The sequence below is a fragment of the Empidonax traillii genome, unplaced genomic scaffold (assembly GCF_003031625.1).
Source record: "Empidonax traillii isolate 1590-97213 ecotype Southwest subspecies unplaced genomic scaffold, ASM303162v1 scaffold958:size599741, whole genome shotgun sequence".
Taxonomy (NCBI): domain Eukaryota; kingdom Metazoa; phylum Chordata; class Aves; order Passeriformes; family Tyrannidae; genus Empidonax; species Empidonax traillii.
Window position 1 is genome coordinate 71,222 of NW_020956151.1, and position 23,970 is coordinate 95,191.

Genomic DNA, 23,970 nt, shown 5'->3' on the forward strand with positions numbered 1-23,970 from the left:
GGACAAAAGCGAGTCCTCAGGTCCCTGCTGCATTGCTGCGGCACCCATCACTGCATGGATCCTCTTATTCAAGACAGGATTAATGTGTTTTTTATTAACAACTGCTCTCTGTAACTCTTGCCTGTCCTCTCTGGAGTGTGTGTGTGTATATTAACCAGTTTGCTTTGCCTTTTCAGATTGAGTGTGCGCCCATCCTAACCCAGGAAGAACTCGCTTTGCAGCTGAAGAGCTCTTAAGAAGGCTCTTTCAATTTGCTTCTGTTGTTTTTATCTTGTGACTGGGAGAAACAAGCACAGTGTTTTGCACAAGTTTGTACATCACCTTGCTGAAATGCTCAGTGGAAAACTCAGAAACCTTTTATCTCCCCTGGGAAAGGGGAACAGGGGTGTTGCAGGGACTCTCAGGTCACATCATGCTCAATTGCTCAAACAGGCGCTTCTGTGTTGTGCTCTGGCAGCAAAAGGAGGAGCTGGATCAGCTACAGAAATGCTTTCCCTTTCCAGGGCTCCTTCTCCAACCCTTGGATCATAAAAAAACAGCCTATTTGGGTTGTCTGGGGCTCCACAGTGGTGCTGCCTAACTCAGGTTGTTGTTACCTCTCATTTGATGAGTTTCTGCTGCTGTTTTAATGTCTGTAATGTGGAATGGAAAAGGCACAGAAACTTGTGATTGAGTTTTCCTGGGAGAGGAGTGCAGCTCCACACTGGAGCTCAGCGGTCTCCTCAGAGAGAAACCTGCTGGAGTGGTGGCAGATGTGCCACCAGCTCGGCAGGGACGGGGCACCTGCAGCTGGAGAGGGAGAAGGAGCACCTGGAGAGCCACCAAAGGCGTTTTCTGTGCTGCATCCTCATCTTCAGGAGCTGCCCCAGCTGTAACCCCTCACCTTGCCTTTCAGCAGTGCGAGTGGAGGTGCAGCACTGGTACTGACTGTCCCCTGTCCCCTTTCCTCTGCCCGCAGACGCTGCAGGAGCAGCAGGCAGCCCGGGCACAGAGCCTGGCCGAGCTGAGCCGCTGGCTGGGCCAGGCAGAGGACACGCTGACAGAGCAGCAGAGAGCAGAAGGGGACCTGTCTGCCCTGCAGCAAAGGCAGAGTGATGTTAAGGTCAGTGCTGTAATTTAAAAAGCGGGGGGGCAGGAGGTGGAGGGGCTCGGCGCTGCCGCGGGAGCGCTCGGAGCCTGACGGCATCGTCTGCCCAGGAGCTGCAGAGGAACATCCACACCCGAGCCGCCTCCTTCGCCAGCGTCCTGAAAAGCACAGAGGAGTTTTTGGAGGAGAACAAGGCCAAGATGGAGCCCGGGGAGCTGGCAGCACTGCAGGAGAACCTGCAGCGTGCCAAGGAGCAGTACCGGTCCCTGCAGGAGAGGACAGAGGTGGCCCAGAAGGAGCTGGAGAGTGCTGTGAGTGCTGCAGTGCAGCAGGAGACTGAGAAGGTAATGTGCAAAGAGCTGTAGCCTCTGGGCTCTGCTTGAGTGAGGTCCAGTTGGAGTCGTTCAGGGTCCTGGCAGTTATCTGGGTGATGCAGCTTAAACCAATTTGTGGTTCCTTCCTGGATGTCCCCCCAGGTGATGTGTCCCCCAGACATTTCTGTCATGAAATGCCTTGAGAGTTGCAACCATGGATGAGGTGGTTGTGGGGGAAATGGGGGGTAGAAAGGCCCCTTGCTCTGCCTTTAGGGTGACCTTCAGTGGGAGTGGGAATGTCAGTCACCTCCCTGTGCTGGTGGTGCAGGTGATGCTCCCACCTGGGTGTGTGGAGTTGTAGCCCTTCAGGGAGGGGACCCTGGGTTGTGTCAGGGTGAGAAATGCAGTGGAGCAGAGAGGCTGAGTTTATTCACAGCTTCTTTGCACCTTCTAGAGAGCCACAAAAGGGTTTGGAGATCTGTGAGTGTGCCTGAGAGGCACTTTGCTGAGGCTGGAAAACTCCTTGGGTTTTTTCTTGTCTTTTCCCCTGCAGCAGTTTGCTGAACTTGCAAAAACCGGTTCGTTTTATCTGGGGCTTTTGTGCTTTCAGGTGAAAGCTGCCAAAGAGCTGGAGGAGAACAGCAATAAGATCGATTCCCTCTTGAACTGGGTGGCATCGCTGGAGCAGAGGGGAGGGCTCCCAGAGTACAGACCTCACCCTGCCAAGCAAGAGACAGGGACAGGCTCTCAGGATGTCCCCGACAGCCACGTGGTTGGAGCAGACAGCACTGCCGGGAGCCTGGACGAGCAGTACGAGAGGCTGAAGGTCAGGACTGACACCTCGTCCCTCTCAAAGCTTTCTGCCCCATGCACTGACCCTGCACTCCACTGTTGGTGCAGCTGGGAATAGGACGGGGTGTTGGGTGCATCTGGCCTCTGGAACACGTGATTTTCCATACGGGAGGCTTGGAAAGTCCCTGCCTGACTTCCTGGTGGAGATGCAGTCTGTGTGGTGGGTGGGTGGGTGCCAGGCAGGGTGTAATCAGGGTAAGGAGAGAAGGTGCCCATCGTGGTCAGAGAAGGCAGAGCCCCTGTACCCCAGGCTGAGGGGTTCCCCACCTTGCTGGCACTGTATCAAAGAATCCCAGACTGGTTCAAGTTGGAAGGGTTCTTAAAGCTCCCCTAGTTCCAACCTCCTGCCATGGGCACCTTCCACCAGCCCAGCTTGCTCAGGGCCCCATCCAACCTGGCCTTGAACACTTCCAGGGATGGGGCAGCCCCAGCTGTCGGAGAGTGTGGAGGCTCAGTCGCACTCGCTGTGGGCAGAGACCCTGTGTCACAAGCATCACCTTTGCTCGCTGGATCTTTCAGGCCCAGCACCAGGAGCTGCTGTCCCAGCAGCAGGACGTCATCCTGGCCACGCAGTCGGCGCAGGCGTTCCTGGACAAGCACGGCCACAGCCTGGCCGGGGAGGAGCGGGAGCGGCTCCAGGGCCAGCTGGCCGAGCTGAAGGACCAGTACTCGGCGTCCCTGTCGCAGTCAGAGGCGCGGCTGAAGAAGGTGCAGGTCCTGCGGGACGAGCTGCACAAGTTCCTGCGGGACCACGGGGAGTTCGAGGCGTGGCTGACGCAGGCGGAGCAGGACCTGGAGGGGATGTCCAAGCGGGGCAGCGACCCTGCGGCCCTGAGGCAGCTGCTGGCCCGCCAGGGCAGCTTCTCCGAGGACGTCATCTCCCACAAGGGTGACCTGCGCTTCGTCACCATGTCCGGGCAGAAGGTTCTGGATGTGGAGGGAGCTGCTGGGGACGCCGAGCCCCAGCTGCTGATGGCCAAGGGTGTGGTCAAGAGCAAGCTGGAGGACGCGACGCAGAGATACACCACGCTGCACTCCAAGGTACGGGGTGGGGGGGCTTTGCAGGGCTGATGGCAGAGGGACGTTTCTCTTGAGTGTTTGGCTGGACTTCCAGGACAGATATAGAATACAGGGCAAGGATTGTCTTTGTAGAATCATAGAATCAACCGGCCTGGAAAAGACCTCTGAGATCGTCAAGTCCAGCCCTTGATCCAACCCCGCTGTGGCTACCAGACAATGGCACTGATGCCACATCCAGTCTCATCTTAAAAACCTCCAGGGATGGTGAATCCACCACCTCCCTGAGCAGCCCATTCCAATATCTGATCACTCTCTTTGTAAAGCATTTTTTCCTAATATTCAACTTAAACCTCCCCTGGCACAGCTTAAGACCGTGCCCTCTTGTCTTCTTCAAGGCTTGGGCAAGGCAACACCTTTTGCCTTGGTGTTGGTCTGCGTGCTGCCTCATTGTAACTACTTTAACATGTGGCAAGATTAATTTTTAAATTATTTTTTTTATTTCTTGACAATTTCTGTGCCTTTTCCATGGGTTGCCCGCGTCCTCCCATCACGTCTCGCTGCTCCTTTGCAGTGCTCCAAGCTCGGCTCCCACCTGAACACCTTGCTGGATCACTACCAGCAGTTCCAGGAGGTGGCAGAGTCTCTCAGGACGTGGCTGCAGGAGAGTGAAGCTGCCATTGGGAAGCTGCTCTCGGAGACGGTTTCTTCGGATCCGGCTGTCCTGCAGAAGCAACTCACCAGCACGAAGGTACAGGATCCTTTGGTGACCTCCTGGGAGGTGTTTGAGCCTGGATGGGAGTTTGGCTGCACTGAACAGTCAACAGCAGGAAGAAGACTCTTCCCCATTGGCTTTTTTTTGTTGTTGGAGTGCAAAGATGCACCTGCAGATGCAGCAGGTCCTCGGGAAAGGTGCTCAGCCAGGACTCGGGGCTGCAGTCACAGACACTCCAGCAGGACATTGAGTGGGACATGAGGGTGACTGGGTGCTGGGACAGCCCAAAAAGCATGGGATTGGACTTTCCAAGCTACCTTATTATTTTTTTTAGTGATTTAGTGATTAGGTGAAGAGGATCCCTCAGAGGGTTTAAATGGAGCCCTGAGCTCTCTGTGAGTGGGGGTCTCCTGCCTGTGACCCATCACTGATTTTGGCTTCTTTCTTGTCAAAGCAGCAGCTGCAGGGAGACCTGGCTGAGCACCAGGTGCCAGTGGAGAAGCTCCAGAAAGCAGCTCGGTCCCTGCTGGAGATACAAGGAGAGCCAGCCCCTGACCATGGGCACATTCGGGAAACAACAGGTACGGAGCAAAGCAGCTGCCATTATTAGCAGGGCTGGTTGGGGAGAGTGAAAACAAACCATGGAGGGAGCAGAGATGAAGTCTCCCACTTTTGGGAGAGGTAAACACACAGCAGTGCATCCTTGGGGCTTGTGTTTGCACTTGGGAAGGGCTGTGACAACATGTGCTGGGTCCCCTCTCTCACCGCTGCATTTAGGGGCAGGGGTTTGTTGTCAGTGAAAGTTTTGGAGGAGCCAAGGGGGGCCCCTGCTGCTCTCTGAGCACTTTTGAGCTCTTTGTCACTGATTTGTCGCTGATTCTCCCTTGTGAACTCTGCAGATGCCATCGTGAGCCGGTTCCAGAGCCTCTCCCAGCAGATGTCCGAGCGCTCTGACCTGCTGCAGAAATCCATCGCCCAGTCCCAGAGCGTCCAGGAGAGCCTGGAGAGCCTCGTCCAGTCAGTGGCTGAGATTGAGAAGAGCCTGGAGAGAGACCAGCCGGCTGAGCTCTCCTCCACCTCCATCCAGGACTCGCTTGCCACGAGCGTGGTAAGGCTGGGCCCAACTCCCTCACCTCAGACACACCCAAGCAGGACCTGCACCATGCAGGGGGTTGCTGGGGTTCAGCTACAGTGTTTTGAAACAACCAAAAAAATCTTAAAAGGGGATATGAGCAGAACCTTTGCTTAATATCATAGAATCACAAAATGATTTGGGTTGGAGGGGACCTGAAAGGCCATCTCGTTCCAACCCCCTGCCATGAACAGGGACACCGTCCACTGGACCAGGTTGCTCCCATCCAACCTGGTGCTGAACACTTTCAGGGATGGGGCATTCACAGCTTCTCTGGGTGACCTGTGCCTTTGCCAGGTCACAGACTTGTCAGAAGTCTCCTTTTCATTTTGCTAACAAGTAGGGGTTGGATTTCAGGCACCGAGGGAATGCAGAGCAGGTTGGTGAGATCAGAAAGGGAAGGAAAAGCGGGGTAGAAAACTATTCTTTCCCTCCCCTGGTTCTCTCAAAGCACATACCGCTGCCCCCAAGGGCAGCCCAGCCCAATTCACACCAGTTTTGCTCCAGAACCTCCCTAAAACGCCCTCCCTGTCCGTGTGTGCCCACCACAGAAGCTGAAGCAGGACATCGCCCGGCAGAAGAGCTGCCTGGAGGCCACCCGGGAGATGGTGACGCAGTTCATGGAGGCAGCAGACAGCCCCACGGCCTCCGCCCTGCAGGGCAAGCTGGCCGAGGTCACGGAGCAGTTTGGGAGGCTGTGCCAGCAGCAGCAGGAGCGGGAGGATGCACTGAAGGGCCTGCTCCCCAAAGTGGAGCAGTTCGAGCAGCTCTCGGAGAAGCTGCAGCAGTTCACCGAGAGCAGGACGCGGATGTTGGCGTCCGGGAACCAGCCCGACCGCGACATCGCTCGCTTCTCCCAGCACATCCAGGTGAGGAGCAGGACGGGGAGAAGGCTCTGCCTGCGTTGGGTTTCTGAGGCAGGACCCAGGCTGGCAGGAAGGAACCTTAAATGTCATCTCATTCCAAGCTCCCTGTCACGGGCAGAGACATGTTTCACCAGAGCAGGTTGCTCAGGGCCTGCTCTTGAACACTTCCAGGGATGCCATGGGTTTGTGGTGGCTGGTCATGGCTGTGCAGGATTCCTCCTTATGGCTTCCTACAAGTGCTCTGGCTTCCCACACAGCCTCAGAAATGCCCTAAGGTGGCATAAAACCAGACACTTGTGCTGGGAGGGGTGTGATTTGGCTTAGTCTAGGGCACCCCCATCCCATCCCAGTCACAGTGTGGCCTTACACCAGCACAGGGGAAGGCGAGACTTGCTCCTACAGCTCCTTAAAAAGTATTTGCTGAGCTGGATTTGGAGGAGCAGGTGGGAGTGGGTCATACCTGGCACTGCTGCAGTCCATGGCACTGGAACCATCCATGGCACTGCCCACAGAGGGTCTTTCCAGCTCACCAGCGCGTGGGACTTTCCAGTTCATCCCCTCTGCCTGTGTCTGCTGGTGGGGAACACGATCAGCACCGCCCTCTGCTCTTGGCAGGAGCTGAATTCAGAGATGAGGCAGCAGCAGGAGGACCTGGCCACCCTGGAGCACCTGGCTGCGGAGCTGAGCTCCTGCGGCTTCGCCCCTGGTGCCTTCCAGCAGCAGGAGAAGCTGCAAAGCCTGAAGAAAGACTTCCTGCAGCTACAGAAGGTGGCAAAGGAGAGGTGAGTCCCAGGGACCCGGCCACTCCCCGGGGAGGTGAGTTTGGGGGTGGATTCATGGCCTGTGGAGGTCTCCTCTCCAAGGGGGGGCACGAGCGAACTCTTCCTGCCGCCCTCCTCCCCCGCCAGGAGCCGGAGGCAGCTCGATCCAGCTGATGCTTTAAAAAAAGCCCTGGCTGGGGGCGTTGTGAGAAATTCCTGGTGCTGCAGGAGCCGGTGTTATGCGTTTGCTGGCGTGTGGGCTGCCTCAGCTCCACCCCAGAGCATCTTGCAGGCAGAGCATCAGGAGCCTGTCCCAGGAGGCTCCCCAGGAGGGGTCAGAGCACAGCAGAGTCCCCTGAAGTTGGGATAAAGCAGAGCTTGAGCTCGGATTGGCCGTGGCAGCTTGAGCAGGGTCAGAGCAACAGCATCCCTAAGGGGGTCACACCTCTCTGGATGCATCCCTGGGGAACACAGGGAAGGTGATGGGGGAAAGCAGATGAAACTCACAGCAATCCCCAGGAATTCTGCCCTGCAGGCTGCTCGCAGCTGCAGTCGGCAAGGATGAGCCAGAGGGGCCCGTGGCTCCCATCCGGGGGCTGCCTTGTTCCTCCAGGATGGGCTGAATAGACGGAGCTGTGGCCAGGAAAGGAGGGGCAGCACAGCCTGGGCTCCCCAGGGATGCAGCTGCCTGGGGGGACACGACATGAATGAGCCCTGTCTTCCCAAAAGCTTTGCTTTTCCCAGGACAAAGAGCCCGGTGCAGAGGCAGAGCAGGTTGGCAGTGGTGGTCCCATGGCTGTTGGCTACCCCTGTGCTGCCCAAAAGTGCCACCAGCCACGATTTGGGGGGTCAACAGCAGTGAGAGGCTGGCACTGCCTGCACCCCGTTTTGGCTGGCACTGCCTGAGCTGTTCCCAAGCAACATCTAATAATAATAATAATTAAAAAAAGGGCTCCTAGAGACACAACTGCGCTACATTCAGGAGGGGGTAATTGCAAGGCAAAGCACGAGCTCTGACTCCCTGAAACCTTTTCACTCTCAGAGAAAAGGATGCGTCGTCCTGCCAGGAGCAACTGGATGAATTTCGGAATCTGGTTGCTGCCATGAGGAAGTGGCTGAGGGAGAGTGAAGGCAAAATGCCACCTGCTGAGACCTCCCTGGGCACTCAGGAGCTGCACCAGCGCAGGCAACAGATCCAGGTGGGCAAAGGGAGCTGGAATCTGACAGGGAAAATTGGCAGCCGGTGTGGAAATGCTGGAACATGGAATAAATCCCAGGAGGCGGAGTCCTGGGAGGTGATTTTATGGTCTCAGGAATCCTCACTGTGCTTGAGGAGAAGGGAGCAGCCTGAGGTTCCTCTCGGGCATTGCCTGGTTTCCCTTCCCTCCCCCTGCCTGCTCTGGGCGGGATTTGGGAGTGGGAGACCCAGGCACGCTCGTTTTCTCGGAGTGTTTCCCCGTGGCAGACGTGGAAGGTGGCCTCCTGTCACCCGAGCCCCCGCTCCCCCCTGGCACAGGGATGCTGTGACTCAGGATGTGCCAGGGGACTGACTCAGAGGCAGAGCAGCTCTGCTGAGTCACCCACATCCCTCGCACCCCACGGCACCCGCCGGGCTCTGGGCTGGGCTCAGCCAGGCTGGGCTGTGCAGGGAGGAGGAGGAGGGATGTCCCCAAAACGGTGGGAGGGAGAAGCTTTCCTTCAACAGACCCATTAGTTAAGGAAGAGCTTTCCACTCTTTAATTCCCCTGGCAAAAAATAGATGTTTCACACCCACTTTCCCAGCGCAGCCTCTCCGCCACGCGCTGGTTCCCTGGGTGCTGTGTCCTGGTGCCACCGGTGTCACCTCACAGGTGACAGGCGAGGAAGGGAGGGCTGTGGCCGGGCAAGCGCGGCCTCCAATCCCAACCTTTGCTTTCGAGCAGGATCTCCTGGAGGAATGGAAGGGGAAGGGGGCCCAGGTGGAGGAGATTGGCCGCAGAGGGACCCTCCTGGAGAACCTGATCGTGGAGATTACGGCCCCCAACACCGCGCCCAAGGGAGGTGAGTTGTAGCCCACTCTCCTGAGGACACCTTTTTCCTCAGCAATCTGCTGTCTCCACTGCAGCCTCTAAGCCTGCCTCGAGCAAAAAATGGGGTTATTTCCCCCTTTTAGCCAAATTCAGGGGGTCCATGGCAGTCTGAGTATCGTGGGGCTGAAAGTGGTTGAGTCGCTGGTGCTTGTTGCTTTAATCCATCAGCCTAACTTGGCTTAATTAGTTGTAGCCTAACGAGCTCTGTGTTTGCTGTGGGGACACATCTAACTGCTTGGATGGAGCATGAGAGCTGAGGGTCTGGGCTGTCAGCCCTGCAGGGAGCTCGTGGAGGTGGCTCTTTGCTTTCTCCTGGTGATGTGCTTCAGCCTCCTGAGGGCTGGAGTGTTTTAGTCAAACTCCAGCGTTTGGGTTTCATATCTGGATGACATTTAAGGCTGTGATATTCAGATGTGATTTGCTGGTCTCCTTTTTGGCTCCAAGTCTGTGAAGCAATGAGACTACGTCTGGTTTGTTTGGAAACCAACTCTAAGATGTCTTCCAGCTTGTGAAAACAAGTCCCTGGACTCTCATTGTTGTGGGGAATTTATGGGTCTGGATATGTTTTTTAGGATTAAGTTCATGAGCAGTTCTTTGGGAAACCTCCAAGAGAAGTGAGGAGAGTTGTGGGTTACTCCCATGGTCACCCACATGGAGTGACCAAAGGTGCAGCCCCTTATATCCATGAAAACCTTAAAGAAAAGTAGTTAGAAAGAGAGAGAGACTTACCTGACAGTGTGAATCCCCCTTTGGTTGTGACCATGGCTGTGATATCTGGTGTCCAGGGAAAGGACACTGGTGCATCCTCCATGGAGCGTCTGGGCAAAGAGAACACCAATCTCACTGGGTGTAATTTACAAAATCATGCTCAGAGTAGCAAATTTGCAGGCATGGAGAGGTGGCCAGTATTCCCCAGTGGTCCATGCAGGAGCTGCATCCACCCAGGTTTCTGGGTGATGTTGGGATGTTGGGAGAGGTGCCCAGCTCCCAGCAGCTTCAGCTCTTCTGCTTCTGGTCCAGCAAGGCAGGAGGAGGTCCAGGAAAGCAAGGGGAGCTGGAGGAGGAGAGATAAAGGGACTCCAAACCGAATTAGCGCCGATTACCCGGCACTGGGCATGTGGAGACACCGCGTCTGTGCTTGGTGGCCGGCACGGTCCGTGCCGCGGACCATGTTCATCCCTCGCTGTCTGCATTCCTAACACACCTGTCTTATCCCCCTTGTTCCCTTGTCTCCATCCCCCCTCCCCCCTCGCTCAGGTGCCGCGCTGCCCGTGCCGGGAGGGTCGGTGGGCAGCGTGAACGGATACCACACGTGCAAAGGTGAGCTCGCGGTCCCCGCTGTGCCGGCACGCGCCCTCCAAGCCGCGTCCCTGCCTGTCCTTGCCCGTGCCGTTCCATCTGTGAGAACGGGAAACCTCAATCTGATGCTGTCAGCATCCCTGGCGCTACGGGGACGAGCTTGGCAACGGGCTGGGAATTCTCAGCCGGAGCCGCGGTGATGGAGGTCAAGGCTGAAGGACAGAGCGGGGCGGCTTCGGGGAGCGACAGCACCCTGACACCCCGTCAGGTGGTGTTAAGAGCTGATAAATGGCAGATCATTTTGAGGCCTGCAATTAAATTTATTGGTTCCACGGGATTATAACGGCATCCAGCCCTCCAGTTTGAAGAGCAGTTTTAATTATGGCCCGTTATCTGCTGTTAGCTCACCGGTTCAGCGAGATAATAGGGGCATAAAAATGGCTTTATATTTCGGTGTCAAATTGTTTAACCTTGTATTAGCAGAGGCATTATGAAAGGGGGGGGCTCAGCTTGCATCAGGCTCACATCCACGGAGGCATTTGCTTTGTTTGCAAACTGTCAGCGTGGATGTGTGGTGCAGGTGGAAAAGCCCCTCTGGCAGGAGAGGTGAGGATGATGTGACATCGCTCCGCAGGCAGGCGGATGCAGTGTGGCCTCTTGCTTCTCATGCTTGGCTGGCTGTGGCTGCCCAGGGCTAGATTAGAGCCTGATAGTCCAGGTTAAGGTGGAGAACATGGGCAGTGGTCTCATCTTGGGCTGCTTTTTGGAAACAGATCTGACCGAGATCCAGTGCGACGTGTCGGATGTGACCCAGCAGTACCAGGCCCTGGGCGCGGCGCTGAGGGAGCGGCAGCAGCAGCTCTCAGCCATGCTGGAGAAGATGCAAGAGGTGCAGGAGGAGGCCAGCTCGATGCTGAAGTGGCTGGAGTCGAAGGAACGGACGCTGTCAGAGCTGGACGCCTCCTCCTCACCCACCAAGACAGAGACAATGAGAGCCCAGGCTGAGCACAACAAGGTAACTCCTGAGTTAAAAACGAGAATCACAGAATCACAGAATGGTTTGGGCTGGAAAGGACCTTAAAGATCACCCAGTTCCAACCCCCTGCCATGCATCTCCCGAAGGAACTCGGAGATATGCTTTGCTGCAGCAGGATCAGAAGGATTAGTCATAAAGGTCTGCCCTGGCTTTAAGAAGGGCCTTCCCAGATCAGAGATCCCAGGCAGGTCCCTGGAGCAGGAGCCCAAAGTTCCCCTTTGCTTTTAGATGTGCTGCTTTCAGGCATTTGGCTCAGGGGAAAAGAGCTTATCTGGAGCCCTTGTTGCTGGGTCACTCCAGCTTCTCCTGGAAAGCAATTCCCAGCCTTTCCCTGCTCTAGGAGCCAAGTTAGCTCACAGTATAGCTGACATTAAAATTAATTTAATTAAAGAGCAAAGGACAGAAATTGTCCAACTGCAGCTTGTAGCTGCTGCTTTGTTCTCCCTCCATGTTTTGATCTTTTTGCCCTGTGTCTGAGGAAGTTCAAATCATTATTTTCCAGGCATTTCTGGCTGAATTGGAACAGAATTCTGGGAAGATCCAGAAGGTAAAGGAAGCACTTTCTGGCTTGCTGGAGAAATATCCAGATTCCCCAGAAGCAGCGAACTGGAAGAAGATGCAGGAAGACCTGAGTAAGTGCCTGAAGCACTTAGTGAGGCTTCTGTCTCCAAACATCACGTTAGAAGCGGTTCAGGAGTGCGGGACAATCCCAAAGTCACGGCAGAGCAGAGTCACTTCTAATTAATATTCAGTAAATAGCAAACTTATCTCAGAGCTGTCTGGTGTACAAGGTGTTCCTGAGGGGAGCACTGTCGTGATTAACAAAATCTCTGTGATGGATGTGGATTCTAAAGATGTGCCTCCTTAAATTGCTGCTTTTAAAAAAAAAAAAAAAAAAAAAAAAGCAAAAAAACCCACGTTGGTGACATGGGTTGAATATTGTGATTAAAAAGCTTCACTGCTTGATATAAAATTCTAGTCGTTAGTGAGGCTATCCCAGGTAATTAAATGTTGACTAAACAAGGCTGTGTGTTTAAAAAGAAGCCCAGAGATTCTCTTCTTTGAAATAGCAGGAACGTGTTTATGGAGTTCTCCGTCCAGGAGATCTGAATGTGCTGTGTGAGGACTGATACACATGAGAGTATCCTCATTTATCGAGCCAGGGATGTGAGATGGCTCACCCAAGGTCAGACCAGCTCATGGCAGTAGTGACTAGAGCACAGAAATCCTGCTTGCAAGGCTTTTTCTTGGGAGCTTCAAGACCACGTAGCCATTAGAGCTGGGTAATGGCTTGTTAGATAGAGAGTCAATAGAGCCACGCTAGTTTTATCGGAAAACTGAGGAGGTTTCCCATGGGGAAAACCATGGGAAAAGGGGGAAAAAAACCTGCTTGATGGAGGGGTGGGCTGGCCAGGAGCACGACCAGGAGCCAACACAGCCGGTGCTTCAGATTGCAGGTGGGAAAGAGCCAGCCAGGCGACGGCCGAGCGGCAGCAGAAGCTGGAGGAGTCGGCAAACCAGCTGGCCACCTTCCAGGCTGCTGAATCCCAGCTGCGCCCTTGGCTCATGGAGAAGGAGCTGATGATGAGCGTGCTGGGACCCCTCTCCATCGACCCCAACATGCTGAACGCACAGAAGCAGCAGGTCCAGGTGAGAAGGGTTCGCATCTCCACGCTGGGTGTCCGTGGAGGGGGAGGGTGTCTCATCCAGATATGAGGTGGAAGATTGCAGCTGGAATTATTTGTCTTGCAAGCACTCTGGAGACCTCGTGGCTCCCCTCCCAAGTCCTCCCAGCTGAGCCCAAACTGCTGTGAATAACTTAAAATGGGTGCAGTGCCCAAACTCCCTTCCCCGCACTGGATTGACTCATCAATGAATCACTTGGCCCCTCTTGGAGAGTGAAATTGCTTTAAACAAGACCTGTGCTGATGCTCTGCAGGACTTGCTAATGCTGCCCCTCCTCCTGCCAGCCTGCTCTTTCCATACCTCCTGCTTCCAAATCCTAACATGTCCGTAACAGGCCACATCATGAAGCAAAAAGCCCCAGTTAACATAATCAGATTGCCTTCTCATCTAACTGGTTTATGTTACATTACACAGCAGTAAGACAAACAAGAGAGAGAGCAAAGTCCTGGAGCTGCAGACCCCTCCCAGCTTTTTCACTTCCAAGGTCACAATAAATCCTGGCCTACCCAGCCCAACGCCTGTCCCACCCCAAGACTTGTTCCTGCTGATTCCACGGGCTGGATAAAGCCCCTGGAGGTCTGGTTTGTTTTGACTGTGTGTATTCGGAGCTGTCAGTTTTATGCAAACATTTTTATGTTATTTCTGTTCCAGTTTATGCTGAAGGAATTTGAAGCCCGCAGACAACAGCATGAGCAGCTCAACCAGGCAGCCCAGAGCATCTTGACTGGCCCTGGAGATGTTTCTCCATCCACGAACCAGGTGCGGGATGAGCTCCAGGGGGTTAATCAGAAATGGTCCGAGCTAACGGAACGCCTCAACTCCCGCTCCAGCCAAATCGATCAAGCCATAGTAAAGAGCACCCAGTACCAGGAGCTCCTCCAGGGCCTCTCAGAGAAGGTGAAGGCAGTTGGGCAGCGCCTGAGCAGCCAGTCTGCCATCAGCACACAGCCCGATGCCGTCAAACAGCAGCTGGAGGAAACCAGCGAGATCCGCTCGGACCTGGAGCAGCTGGAGGAGGAGATTGCAGAGGCTCAGACCCTCTGTGATGACCTCTCTGTCCTGATTGGGGAGCAGTACCTCAAAGATGAGTTAAAGAAACGTCTGGAGACGGTGGCACTTCCTCTCAAAGGGCTGGAAGATTTGGCAGGTGAGACACTTAGGAGATATTGGAATGTCAAGCTCCACCCCTGCTCTTTGCCAAAGGGCTCTCCCATCACTAGATTTCTAAAAGTAGTAAGGGAAGCACCATTTATCATTTTGTGGGGTGCTTCATGGGTGTTTTATCTGGGACCAAGCACGGGACAGTTCAAACTCCAGACATACCTGAGCCTGGAGAGGGAACAGAGGTGTTTTAGTCCCACCGATGTGACTCTTCAACAAGCAGTGTGGCATATGCTTGGAAAAAAAAATTTAGGTTCCTAAATTCAGAGTGGGGTGTGGAGGAGCCCCAGTGGCCACTCTCTAATCTGGGGATGCATCTTCTGGTTTCTAAGGGATTGCATTTAGAGACCCAAGACAACCACGTTACCATTGCCTCTTACTACTTGAGAAATTTATGAATCAGTGAGCAAAAAGGCTGGTGATGCAATGGAAAACTCCTTCCTGTTAATCAAAACACAGTTGGTACATTTGAGATGATTTTAAATAATTGCACTTTGCTTATTTGATTTCAGCTTAATTGTCGCCTTCTAATCTTATTCCCATTCCAGCCGACCGGATGAACCGACTCCAGACTGCGCTTGCGAGTTCCCAGCAGTTCCAGCATATGTTTGATGAACTCAGGACCTGGCTAGATGACAAACTGTGCCAGCAAGCTCAGAGCCAACCGATTTCTGCTAAACTGGAGAGGCTACAGAGCCAAATTCAGGAACAAGAAGAGTTCCAGAAGAGCCTCAACCAACACAGTGGCTCCTACGAGATGATTGTGGCCGAGGGAGAATCTTTGCTGCTCTCAGTCCAGCCTGGGGAGGAGAAGACCACTCTGCAAAACCAGTTGGTCGGCCTGAAAACACACTGGGAAGAGCTCAGCAAACAGGCTGCTGATAGACACTCTAAGCTCAAGGACTGTTTGCAGAAAGCTCAGAAGTACCAGCGGCACACGGAGGATCTCCTGCCGTGGGTGGAGGACTGCAAGGTGAAGGTGGCAGAGCTGGAGGTAACTCTGGACCCGGTGCAGCTGGAGGCGACTCTTCTGAGGTCAAAGGCCATGCTGAGTGACGTGGAGAAGCGCCGGTCCTTGCTGGAGATGCTGAACAGCGCTGCCGACATCCTGATCGACGCTTCCCAAACGGACGAGGACGACATCCGGGATGAGAAGGCTGGCATCAATCAGAAGATGGATGCCATCACAGAAGAGCTGCAAGCCAAGACTGGCTCCATTGAAGAAATGTCCCAGAGGCTCAAGGAGTTTCAAGAGAGCTTCAAGAACATTGAGAAGAAGCTGGAAGGGGCAAAGCACCAGCTGGAGATTTACGACGCCCTGGGGCCACAAGCCTGCAGCAACAAGAATTTGGAGAAGCTCAGGGCACAGCAGGAGGTGCTGCAGGCCCTGGAGCTGCAAGTGGATTACCTGAAAAACCTCACTCAAGGTCTGGTGGAAGATGCTCCAGATGGATCCGACTGTTCCCAGCTCTTAAGCCAAGCTGAGGTGGCTCAGCAGGACTTCAGGGCCGTGAAGCAGAAAGTGAACGACTGCTGCGCGCTCATGGAAAACAAGCTGGAAGGGATCAGCCAGTTCAACAGTCGGGTCAGGGAGATGTTCTCTCAACTGGCGGATCTGGACGATGAGCTGGACAGCATGGGCCCCATCGGGAGAGACTCCGACAGCCTCCAGTCCCAGGCGGAGGACGTCCGCGCCTTCCTGGGCAAACTCCAGAGACTGAAGTTGGACATCGAGGCTTCCGAAAGCGAGTGCAAGAAGATGCTGGAGGAAGAAGGGAGCCCCGATTTGCTGGGACTGAAGCGGGAGCTGGAGACGCTGAACAAGCAGTGCAGCAAACTGACAGAGAGGGGCAGGAACCGGCGGGAGCAGGTGGAGACGACGCTGTCCCGCGTCGAGGACTTCTACAGCCGGCTGAAGGAGCTGACCCACATGACCACGGCGGCCGAGGAGAACGAGGCCTTGCAGTGGGTGGTGGGAACGGAGGTGGAAACCATCAGCCAGCAGCTGGCAGACTTCAAGGTAAGTCTTGATGCTATAATGGTGGTTGTTTTTTTTTTTTTTAAGTGGTATTCGGTGTTCTGGAGGTCTGGCTGGTGTTGCGGGGGTTTTTTTGTGTGTGTGTGTGTATAGGACCTCTGGGCTCCGAGCCATCGCGCCTTCGTTGTTTGTTGCTGTAATTCGAGTGGGTTTGGCGTGCTAAAATATTCCTTGCTCTGGAGAGTGTGTAAGATCGGCTGGTGGACTTGATAGTCTGCGGTGAAAAGGCGCGGGAAGATTTTTGCGATCGGGAGGAAAATCCCTGTTCTCCTGGGCATGTGTAATGTTGATGTGCCAACATCTCGTGGGCTGGTAAAGGTAGTTGACATTTAGGTTTCTTTCGGGGAGGGAGAGAGGGATGGTTTTGAGTCCATCTGAGCTGTGAGGTTGGCATCATTTGAGAGTCTAGTCCAGATCAGATCGTTCTGCAGGTCTTTCTCCCTGGCCTACCAATTCTTGCTCGTTGTTCGCTTCACCTGGGTCACATTTTACATCCATTTTGGAGTCCCTGGGTACAAATAAAGCCACAGATAAACCGTGGGACAAGGGATACACACAGGAAGTAAAACCAAGGTGAAGTTTTATGTGGGCTGTTCACGTTTCCAGCAAGGAGTTGATGGAGACTGTCAAGACCTGCGTGGAATGCTGAGAGAGGGAAGAGTTGGAGTGTGTTTGATATATTTTTATACAGTATTATGATGTTGGGCCATGCTGTTACACTACATTAATTATATTAACACAGCTTAGAAATTCTCTTGCTGTGAAACTTCTATTCCTGATGCGCTCAGGAGTTGATGATTGGGCTGATTTACATCTGGCTGCTCGTTTCCTGGTGTTAATGGGGGGTGGGAGGAGAAAGCAGTTTTACAGCCATTTACTTTTCATCTCATGCCTAATTGATCCCATTCCACCACTTGAATATGCCTGTGAAACCTTCACCAGGACAAGGTGTTTCTGGTTTGGGGGGTTGCCTATCCGAAAAATAGCTGGAAGTGTCATTTATGGGACAAACTCAACCTCATCTGATGGCGTTGCTGTCTTGTGCTGGGCAGGGCTTTGCTTTGAGCCGGTATCGGTGGGAAGGATTTAACTTCATCATTAAGCACCACACAGTCACTTGGAACAAATATATCCAGAAAGGAGTTTTTAGGACTTAAAATCAGTGGACCTTTCCTGCGGAGCAAGGGATTATTCCCGGCTGAGCAGCTCCCATTAGGAACGATGACGAAACCCAGATTGCCGGGCTGGACGGGCTCGCAGGAGCAGCTTAACCCATCACAGGGGTTTGCACATGGTCTGTAGCTCAGTGACCTTGAGAATGACCCTGTAAGACACAGGTGACCTGGGCTGCATGAGCCAAGGGTGCTCTGGGGGCGGGAGGTGTCCTTACCAGGAGTCATTTGTTGGCCATCGAGGCCACTCAGTGCACTTGGGGTCTGTGTTGGTGGGAGAGTGAAAGTTGCAGCAGGGAGGGGAGGGTTTTGCTGTGTAATGGCTGAGAGTGAAGTGGGGGAGAAGCACGAGGGGCGGATGGGGCAATCGTGGTTACGCAGCAGCATTCCTCCCTTCCTCCCATGCACAGTTCATCCAGGGAGCAAGGATTTCTGCATCCAGGGAGCAAGGATTTCTGCACAAACCCTGAATGTTGCACAGCAGATCTTAGCAAAGCTTCACCTTCCAGTCCTCTCTAAGGAGGAACTGGAATCTCCCTGATTCTGATCTGCACGTGGAAGGGCATTGGCAGGGACTGTCTGTCCTCTGTACGTGCAGGAGGGAGAGAGGTGGAGAAATCTGGCTCTGTGGGCAGTGGGGAACGCAGGGGGCTTCTCTTGGCTGTACCAGGCTTTTATTTCTCAATGGGTTGTCTCTCTAAGACAGTATCACAACTCTTTTTCCCTTCTTGGCTTGCAAACCAGATGCATGCCCGGAGTGTCCAGGGGGACCAGAGGAGCTCCTCAGCCAGGCAGTGCTCCTGGGGGTGGCAGGGGGGGAAGGATGGGGTGATGGATGGGGTGATGGATGGGGTGACGGGGGCTCTCCGGGAGCGGTCGCGGTCTGTCTGTCCAGGAGGCTCAAATGCAGGCAGATATTCTGCCTTAAGGCATTAATTTTAATGAACATCTGTGTAAATGAGATGCAAATTAGGCATGGCCCCAGGGCTCCAGGCAAGTTGCCAATGGAGTCCTGACAAAGGTGGGCACTTCTGGACTCATTGTGTCCAGATTTTAATAAAGAAGATATATTGAAGGCTCTGGTGGAGGCTGGGAACAGATGACTTTTGAAGCAGCTCATATTTGAAGCATCCCATATATTTTTCCTTTTTCTGCAAACATCCCTTAAACTTGCCCCCAAAAGGCCACAACCCCCAACAAACCCTTAACTTTTGGAAAACTGCCATCCGTGCATTTCCTCTCTCCCCCCCCCAGCCCCTTTCTCAGGTCACAGAGGGACTAATCCTGGCTTTGGGAGGGATGAGCCCTCTCCCTCTCTAAGTTTTTCTTCCTGGCCGGGTTTCTTAGCGGTGGGAGGCTGGGAAGCAGCTGCTTTTGGGAGGGGGAGGCTTTGTTTGCAGGAGGTGTTTCGGTTCAGCGAGCGGATGCGATTTTGGGGATGGGACCACCGAGGGGCTGAGTCCACACCGGCTCCCACGGCCATCAGGAGCCAGGACAGCGATGCAGGAAGGACCTGGAGTTCAGGGGGTGGGGGAAAACTAGTCAGGGACTAATTTGGAGCACCACGTTTTTTTAGAGGATCGTAAGAAACGCATCTGGAGGGGAGGCTCTAAGGGGTCATCTAATTTAGCCCCTCATTTTCTGATGAGATCAAGTGCAGCTGAAAGGCATTTCTGTGGTTTGGAACCTGTGCTTATATGGACATCCTGATGGATCGCTTCGGATCCAGCAATGCCACAGAAGAAATAACATGGGGTTAGCTCATGTTAAGCTGTGAGAGCAAAGGAACCTCATTTTTAACTATCTTCAGCAGGAGTTTAACCCAAGCGGTTCCCTTTCCATTGCTGCCTCTCTGAGGGGCCCCTTTTTTGTGTAAAAAGGTACTGAAAGTTGGAAGAATCTTTGTGCTGAGCTTCACAGGGCCAAGTTGTGCTTTTCAGCATGAGGGATAAGCATCAACCACCAGCCAGAGCTCCTCGTAGGAGTTTTCAGGCTGGGGCACTTCTTCCCCCTCCCCTCTCTCTGCTGTCAGCTCAGGTTTCTCAAAGCTTGCACTAATATTAAATTTTAATGACTGGAATCAAATGAGCTACAGTTGAGATGTTACTAAACATAACAGCTTTGTTGATTCAGTTTAGCAAACAGCAGAATTCCCCAGGGAAGTGATTCCCCAGGCATGGATGAGAGGGGCGGGGGGGGTTCACATGAAGAACCAGAGGGTTTCTTCATAGTCTCTGGTGTAAGCAACCCCTGGGCTGGAAAACCCTGAGTTAGAACCCCTTCCTCCCAAAAATTGTGATACTAATGGGATAAAGCTTGGTCTGCTCAGTGCAAGTGGTTCATCCTCCTTTACACGCTGAAGAAGCAGAGGTGAGGTTTGCTGGTTTGGAGCTGTGGTGCCAAAAAGCCCCAGGCATGGGCTTGTCCTGTCTGACCAAAGAGCATCCATCAGCCTGGGCCCACAGAGCTGATGGAATCAAATTCTTGGGTGTTTTGGGGAAGACATCTGTGCTGGGCTAGCTTGGCCTCCTGGCTAAGCGAGCTCAAGCCTGGGCTTTGTTTATCTTTTACGCAGTGGATTTTGAACTTGGCTTTCAAAGCCTGGCTGGTGCTTGGTGTTGGCAACTCTGAGCTGGGACCTTCTTTGATTCACCGTGTTGTTTTTGGACAAACTCCTAATGTTGCCACATTTCACCTATAAAGCAGAGAGTAGCACTCAGTCCTGGGTCAAAGGCGCTGGCAGAGATTTTGGGGCTCGCTGCAGTTCAGAGCAGTGCCTGGGAGTGAAGGATGCTGTTCCCTCCCCTTTCACAGAACTATGGAATGGTTTGGGTGGAAGAGGCCCTAAGGATCATCTAGTTCCTACCCCCCTGCCACAGGCAGGAATACCTTCCCCTCGCCCAGGTTGCTCCAAGCCCCATCCAACCTGGCCTTGGACCCTTCCAGGGATGGGGCAGCCACAGCTTCTCTGGGCAGTCATACCAGAGAAGAATCTCAGTTGGATCATGCCAGAATGGTTTGCTTTGCTGGGAACACCTTGTCCCTGTGAGGAAGATGAGAGCAGGATCGGCTCAGCCTGCATTCCTTCCGAGTTGCGCTCAACAGCCAGGAGGGATTCTCCGGCAAGAGCCCGGAGAACTTGACCCAAAACGTAACCCAGGGGAAAGCGTCAAACTTGACGCAACCCAGTGGTCGCTGCCACGTCCCCGACGGGTGTAGGGGCAGTTGGTGGCGTGTCTGTGTGTGGCTGGGCCTCCATGGAGTTGTTGTCCCCCTCCTGATGCCGCCCCGGCCCCGCAGCTGCGCTTGGCCCGCGGCTGCTGCGGGCGTTGGGGCACGGCGGAGGAATGCGGCGAGCCGGGACCTGCCGCAGCTGGCACAGCCGGGACCTCTCCTCCCAGGGTTAATTAAACCCCACCCTGGCCCAGACAGAGAGGAGAGGGGGAGAGGAAGGGGGTCTGTCGCATCTGACCTTCCACGGGAGATGTCTTTGCCAGGGCAGGTTGAGCGGAGCGGAGGGATGGCGTGGGATTTCAGGCCTCCTGCCTTTCCTCCTGGTGTGGGGAATTTTGGGGAGGTTTATTTGAGGCTGGAGTTGCTCAGTGCAGTGAACTCGGGCGCTGCTCCGTCACGCCAGTAAAGGCTTAGGCTGGATGATGGAGGGAGGGAGGGAGAATCCCTAGACAGCAATAACTGAAGCCGCACTCCCTTTTTATTTTAGAGCAGGTCAGGTCGTCCACGGCCCTCACAGTCCTTGTGCTTCCAGCACCCTCTTTGTCTGCCGGAATGAAAAAAAAATTCAGGAAAGGAATCCCGGGGTGGGGGGCGTGATGCAGTGAGTGAAGCCTTAACCAGCATTACTCATCTTGCCATTCCAATGCCACCGTCTGACCCTGCTCCGGGTCCTCCCCACTTCATCCTAAGTGGAAGCAGCCGTTGGGTTGTGCTCACCATGAGCCCACGCACACTCCCGTGCCCTCCTCCTGCCCCCCTTCCCAGCTGGAGGATGTCAGCTTTCCTCAGCACTCTATTTATGACTCTGTTCCCCCAACCTTTCCAACAGGGAGCTGACTCAGTGGTGCTGTTGAAAATACCACTGGTGCCCATAACTGCTGCCCCGTGTCCCGGGGTTTCTCCCGGATGCTGCTGCCTGAGGCTGCTGCTTTTTCGGGCAGAGGAGAACCAGCATCCCACCTTGGGATCGCAGGGCTAACCCAAAGAGCAGGAATGAATCAGTCTGCTGATGACCCAAGGTATTTACACCCGAATCAAAGCCTTAATTTCTGGAGGCAGCACGTTTTTTGGGCACTCCACACCCCGGCATAGAGCGAAGACCCCATAGCTGGGAGCAGATCACCAGCAGGTGGGAGAGCAGAGCTGGGTTTCTGGGGTGGGATGGGGCAGGGAAGGGACACTCTGCCACTTGCTGTGCCCCAGGCTGGCCGAGGGTATTTTTAACCCTTGTGTGCCCCCAGAGGAATGCGTGCGGCTCCCGACAGTCGTCCAGTTGGGAGCAGCTGGGTGGGACTGGGCTGGGAACAGGGACCGGCTGCACGACGGTGTCTTCTCGTTGAACACTTTCCAGACCTACTTAAAGTATCTCTGGCTTGTATTTTCAGCATCAGCAGCACATGCAGAAATGCCTCCTCTCTGACAGCTGTTAGGCTGCCTTAAAGGCACCATCTCCCCTCGCTGGCAAGGAGGATGAGAAATGGGGGGTGATAAGCTGTGCCGGGTGACAGGGCTGTCACCGAGCCTGGCTGGGCCAAGTGGCCCAAGCTGCAGATCCTTGGTGGTGCTCAGTGCGCTCCTAACCTGGTGATCTTGTGTTTGCACAAGAGGAACGTGGGAGCGAGTGGTCCCTGCAGCCTCCTTATTCCTTGGAAAATAAATTTTAGCGCAGAGGGAAGAGCAAACGAGCCCCTGGAGCTCATTGTTCCCAAAGGGGAACGTTGCCGGTGTGCTGGTTCATCAGCAAGCCTCGGGTGGGTTTGACCTTGACGTGTCATCAGGCCCTTCCCTGATCCTGAGCGAGCCGAGAACAAGAGCGAGTAAAGCCAAGAGTTGCTGAGATCGACCAAATTCATAGCGAGGCTTTCCCCCCCCCCCCCCCTTTTCTTTTCTTGACCGTGAAACAGTCAGGCTTTGATCAAAGGGTGCCTTTCAGGAGCCACCTTGGGTCACTGCTCCAAAGCCACCCACTTGCAGATGCTTTGGTGACCCTGCCAGGTCCCAGCTGAGGGAGATGGCCGGAGGAATGTCCGCTCTCCGGAGCACTCGTTAGCTGGTGGTGATGACACTTCACAGTGTTTCCAGGAGACACTAAAAATACCAGCTTTGCATAAGACCGGGAGAGCTGAGGATCCGAGGGAGGAGAGGATGGGAAGCTTTTTGTCTGCAAGGGCTGAGCAAAGGAGGGGGAGAGGAGCCTGGTCCTGGCAGCACATGGCCATGGAGGGGGCATCCATGGGGAAGTGTGTGGTTGAGTGAACACAGGACATTCCCATCACCCACAGCATCCGAGCAAGTTGCCCTTCTCCAGCAGGGAAGGGAGGGACTGTGGCCACTGGGTCTGGAGCAAATGGGGACTTCTGCAGGAAAGGGCTCGGGGTTGGATTAGTCACTGCAGCCTTTCAAGAACAATTGCCAATTCTCCTGCCTAAGGAGTGGTTTAAATGTCTCCCATCCAGAGGATTCTCTGGATGATAACACACTTACCTCACTTCCTACAGAGCCTTATGAGCAGTTTATTAATCACCCCATCCCTCGGCTCTCCCTGTTGTCCCCCTTTCCTCTGAGGAGCAGATTCTGCTGTTCTCCATGTCCCTGGGTGGGCAGTGGGGTGGCAGCACCCACCACCCTGCCCATGGGTGCTGGGTCAGTGGGAGCACAGGGTGGGATGACTGGGTATCCCAGGATGCTTCATCCACCCTCGTGCAGCACCGGAGCAAAGCCTGGCAGCAGAATTTGCAGGAAAACTGGGCAACCGAGGACAAAAATGGGCATTTTGACAGGTTTCACCTCCTGGCCATAAAGACCCTGCCACGTGGCTCTGCTCTTCTCTCACAGCCCCACCTCAGGTTGCTGTCAGGCACCTTTTGGGGTGCTCTGTGCCCGAAGATGGGGTTCCATGGGAGCGCTGAATGCCACGTGTAGGGCTGTGCCTGAGCACTGCTGTAACACGTGGGCTCCAGGCTTCACTCGGGAGAATTATTTATACCAACATCTACATGAGCTGCCTTGCAGGGAAGGCGCTGCGGTGCAGCTCCTGCACCCTTGCAGAAACAAAGTGAATTTAAAACCATGGTGTACATCCAACCTACAGAAGGGTTTCCCTGTGGGTCTGGGTTATAACCTCTTTCTGAAACTTTTCCTGTGGAGGTGCAGACCCCCATGGAGCCGGCCGAGGTTTCCTCCCACAGCCCCGTGGAGGAGAGTCCCGAATTAACAGGCTCCAGGTTCCAAATGGCTGATTTAAAGATGTGCTGGCTCCCTGCATCCCGAGCAGCTGTAGCCTTTGAAAAGGGATTGAATAGTGGCAGAGCCCTAATGTGAAATTGGTTTGAAGTCAGCTGTAAGCCAAGGGGATGAGGGAGCACCCAGCGTGGCACGGCGGGATGGGATTAGCCCGGGTGCTCCTTCCTGGGTCAGGCTGGGAGCTCAGGGCTTGCCCACCCAGCACCCAAACAGCAGTCAAGGGAAAGGGAGCAAGTTTAGGAGGAGAGCAACACAGAGGGAAAGGAAACCCTCTGACCTTCCGATAAA

General features: G+C 54.3%; 1 protein-coding gene across 24 annotated transcripts in view; it reads left to right on the forward strand.

The window, feature by feature from the left end:
• MACF1 (microtubule-actin crosslinking factor 1) overlaps positions 1-23,970 on the forward strand; it is a 136,736-nt gene that overhangs the window by 70,648 nt on the left and 42,118 nt on the right. For all 24 annotated transcript variants that reach the window (XM_027903360.1, XM_027903361.1, XM_027903372.1 and 21 more), the window contains 17 exons: positions 959-1,102; positions 1,198-1,431; positions 2,012-2,227; positions 2,773-3,294; positions 3,845-4,021; positions 4,443-4,566; positions 4,885-5,093; positions 5,669-5,986; positions 6,599-6,765; positions 7,787-7,943; positions 8,667-8,784; positions 10,071-10,133; positions 10,886-11,127; positions 11,651-11,780; positions 12,599-12,798; positions 13,486-13,981; positions 14,544-16,015. In XM_027903360.1, coding sequence (XP_027759161.1) covers positions 959-1,102; positions 1,198-1,431; positions 2,012-2,227; positions 2,773-3,294; positions 3,845-4,021; positions 4,443-4,566; positions 4,885-5,093; positions 5,669-5,986; positions 6,599-6,765; positions 7,787-7,943; positions 8,667-8,784; positions 10,071-10,133; positions 10,886-11,127; positions 11,651-11,780; positions 12,599-12,798; positions 13,486-13,981; positions 14,544-16,015 — 4,989 coding nt within the window. The remainder of the gene's footprint in view (positions 1-958; positions 1,103-1,197; positions 1,432-2,011; positions 2,228-2,772; positions 3,295-3,844; positions 4,022-4,442; positions 4,567-4,884; positions 5,094-5,668; positions 5,987-6,598; positions 6,766-7,786; positions 7,944-8,666; positions 8,785-10,070; positions 10,134-10,885; positions 11,128-11,650; positions 11,781-12,598; positions 12,799-13,485; positions 13,982-14,543; positions 16,016-23,970) is intronic.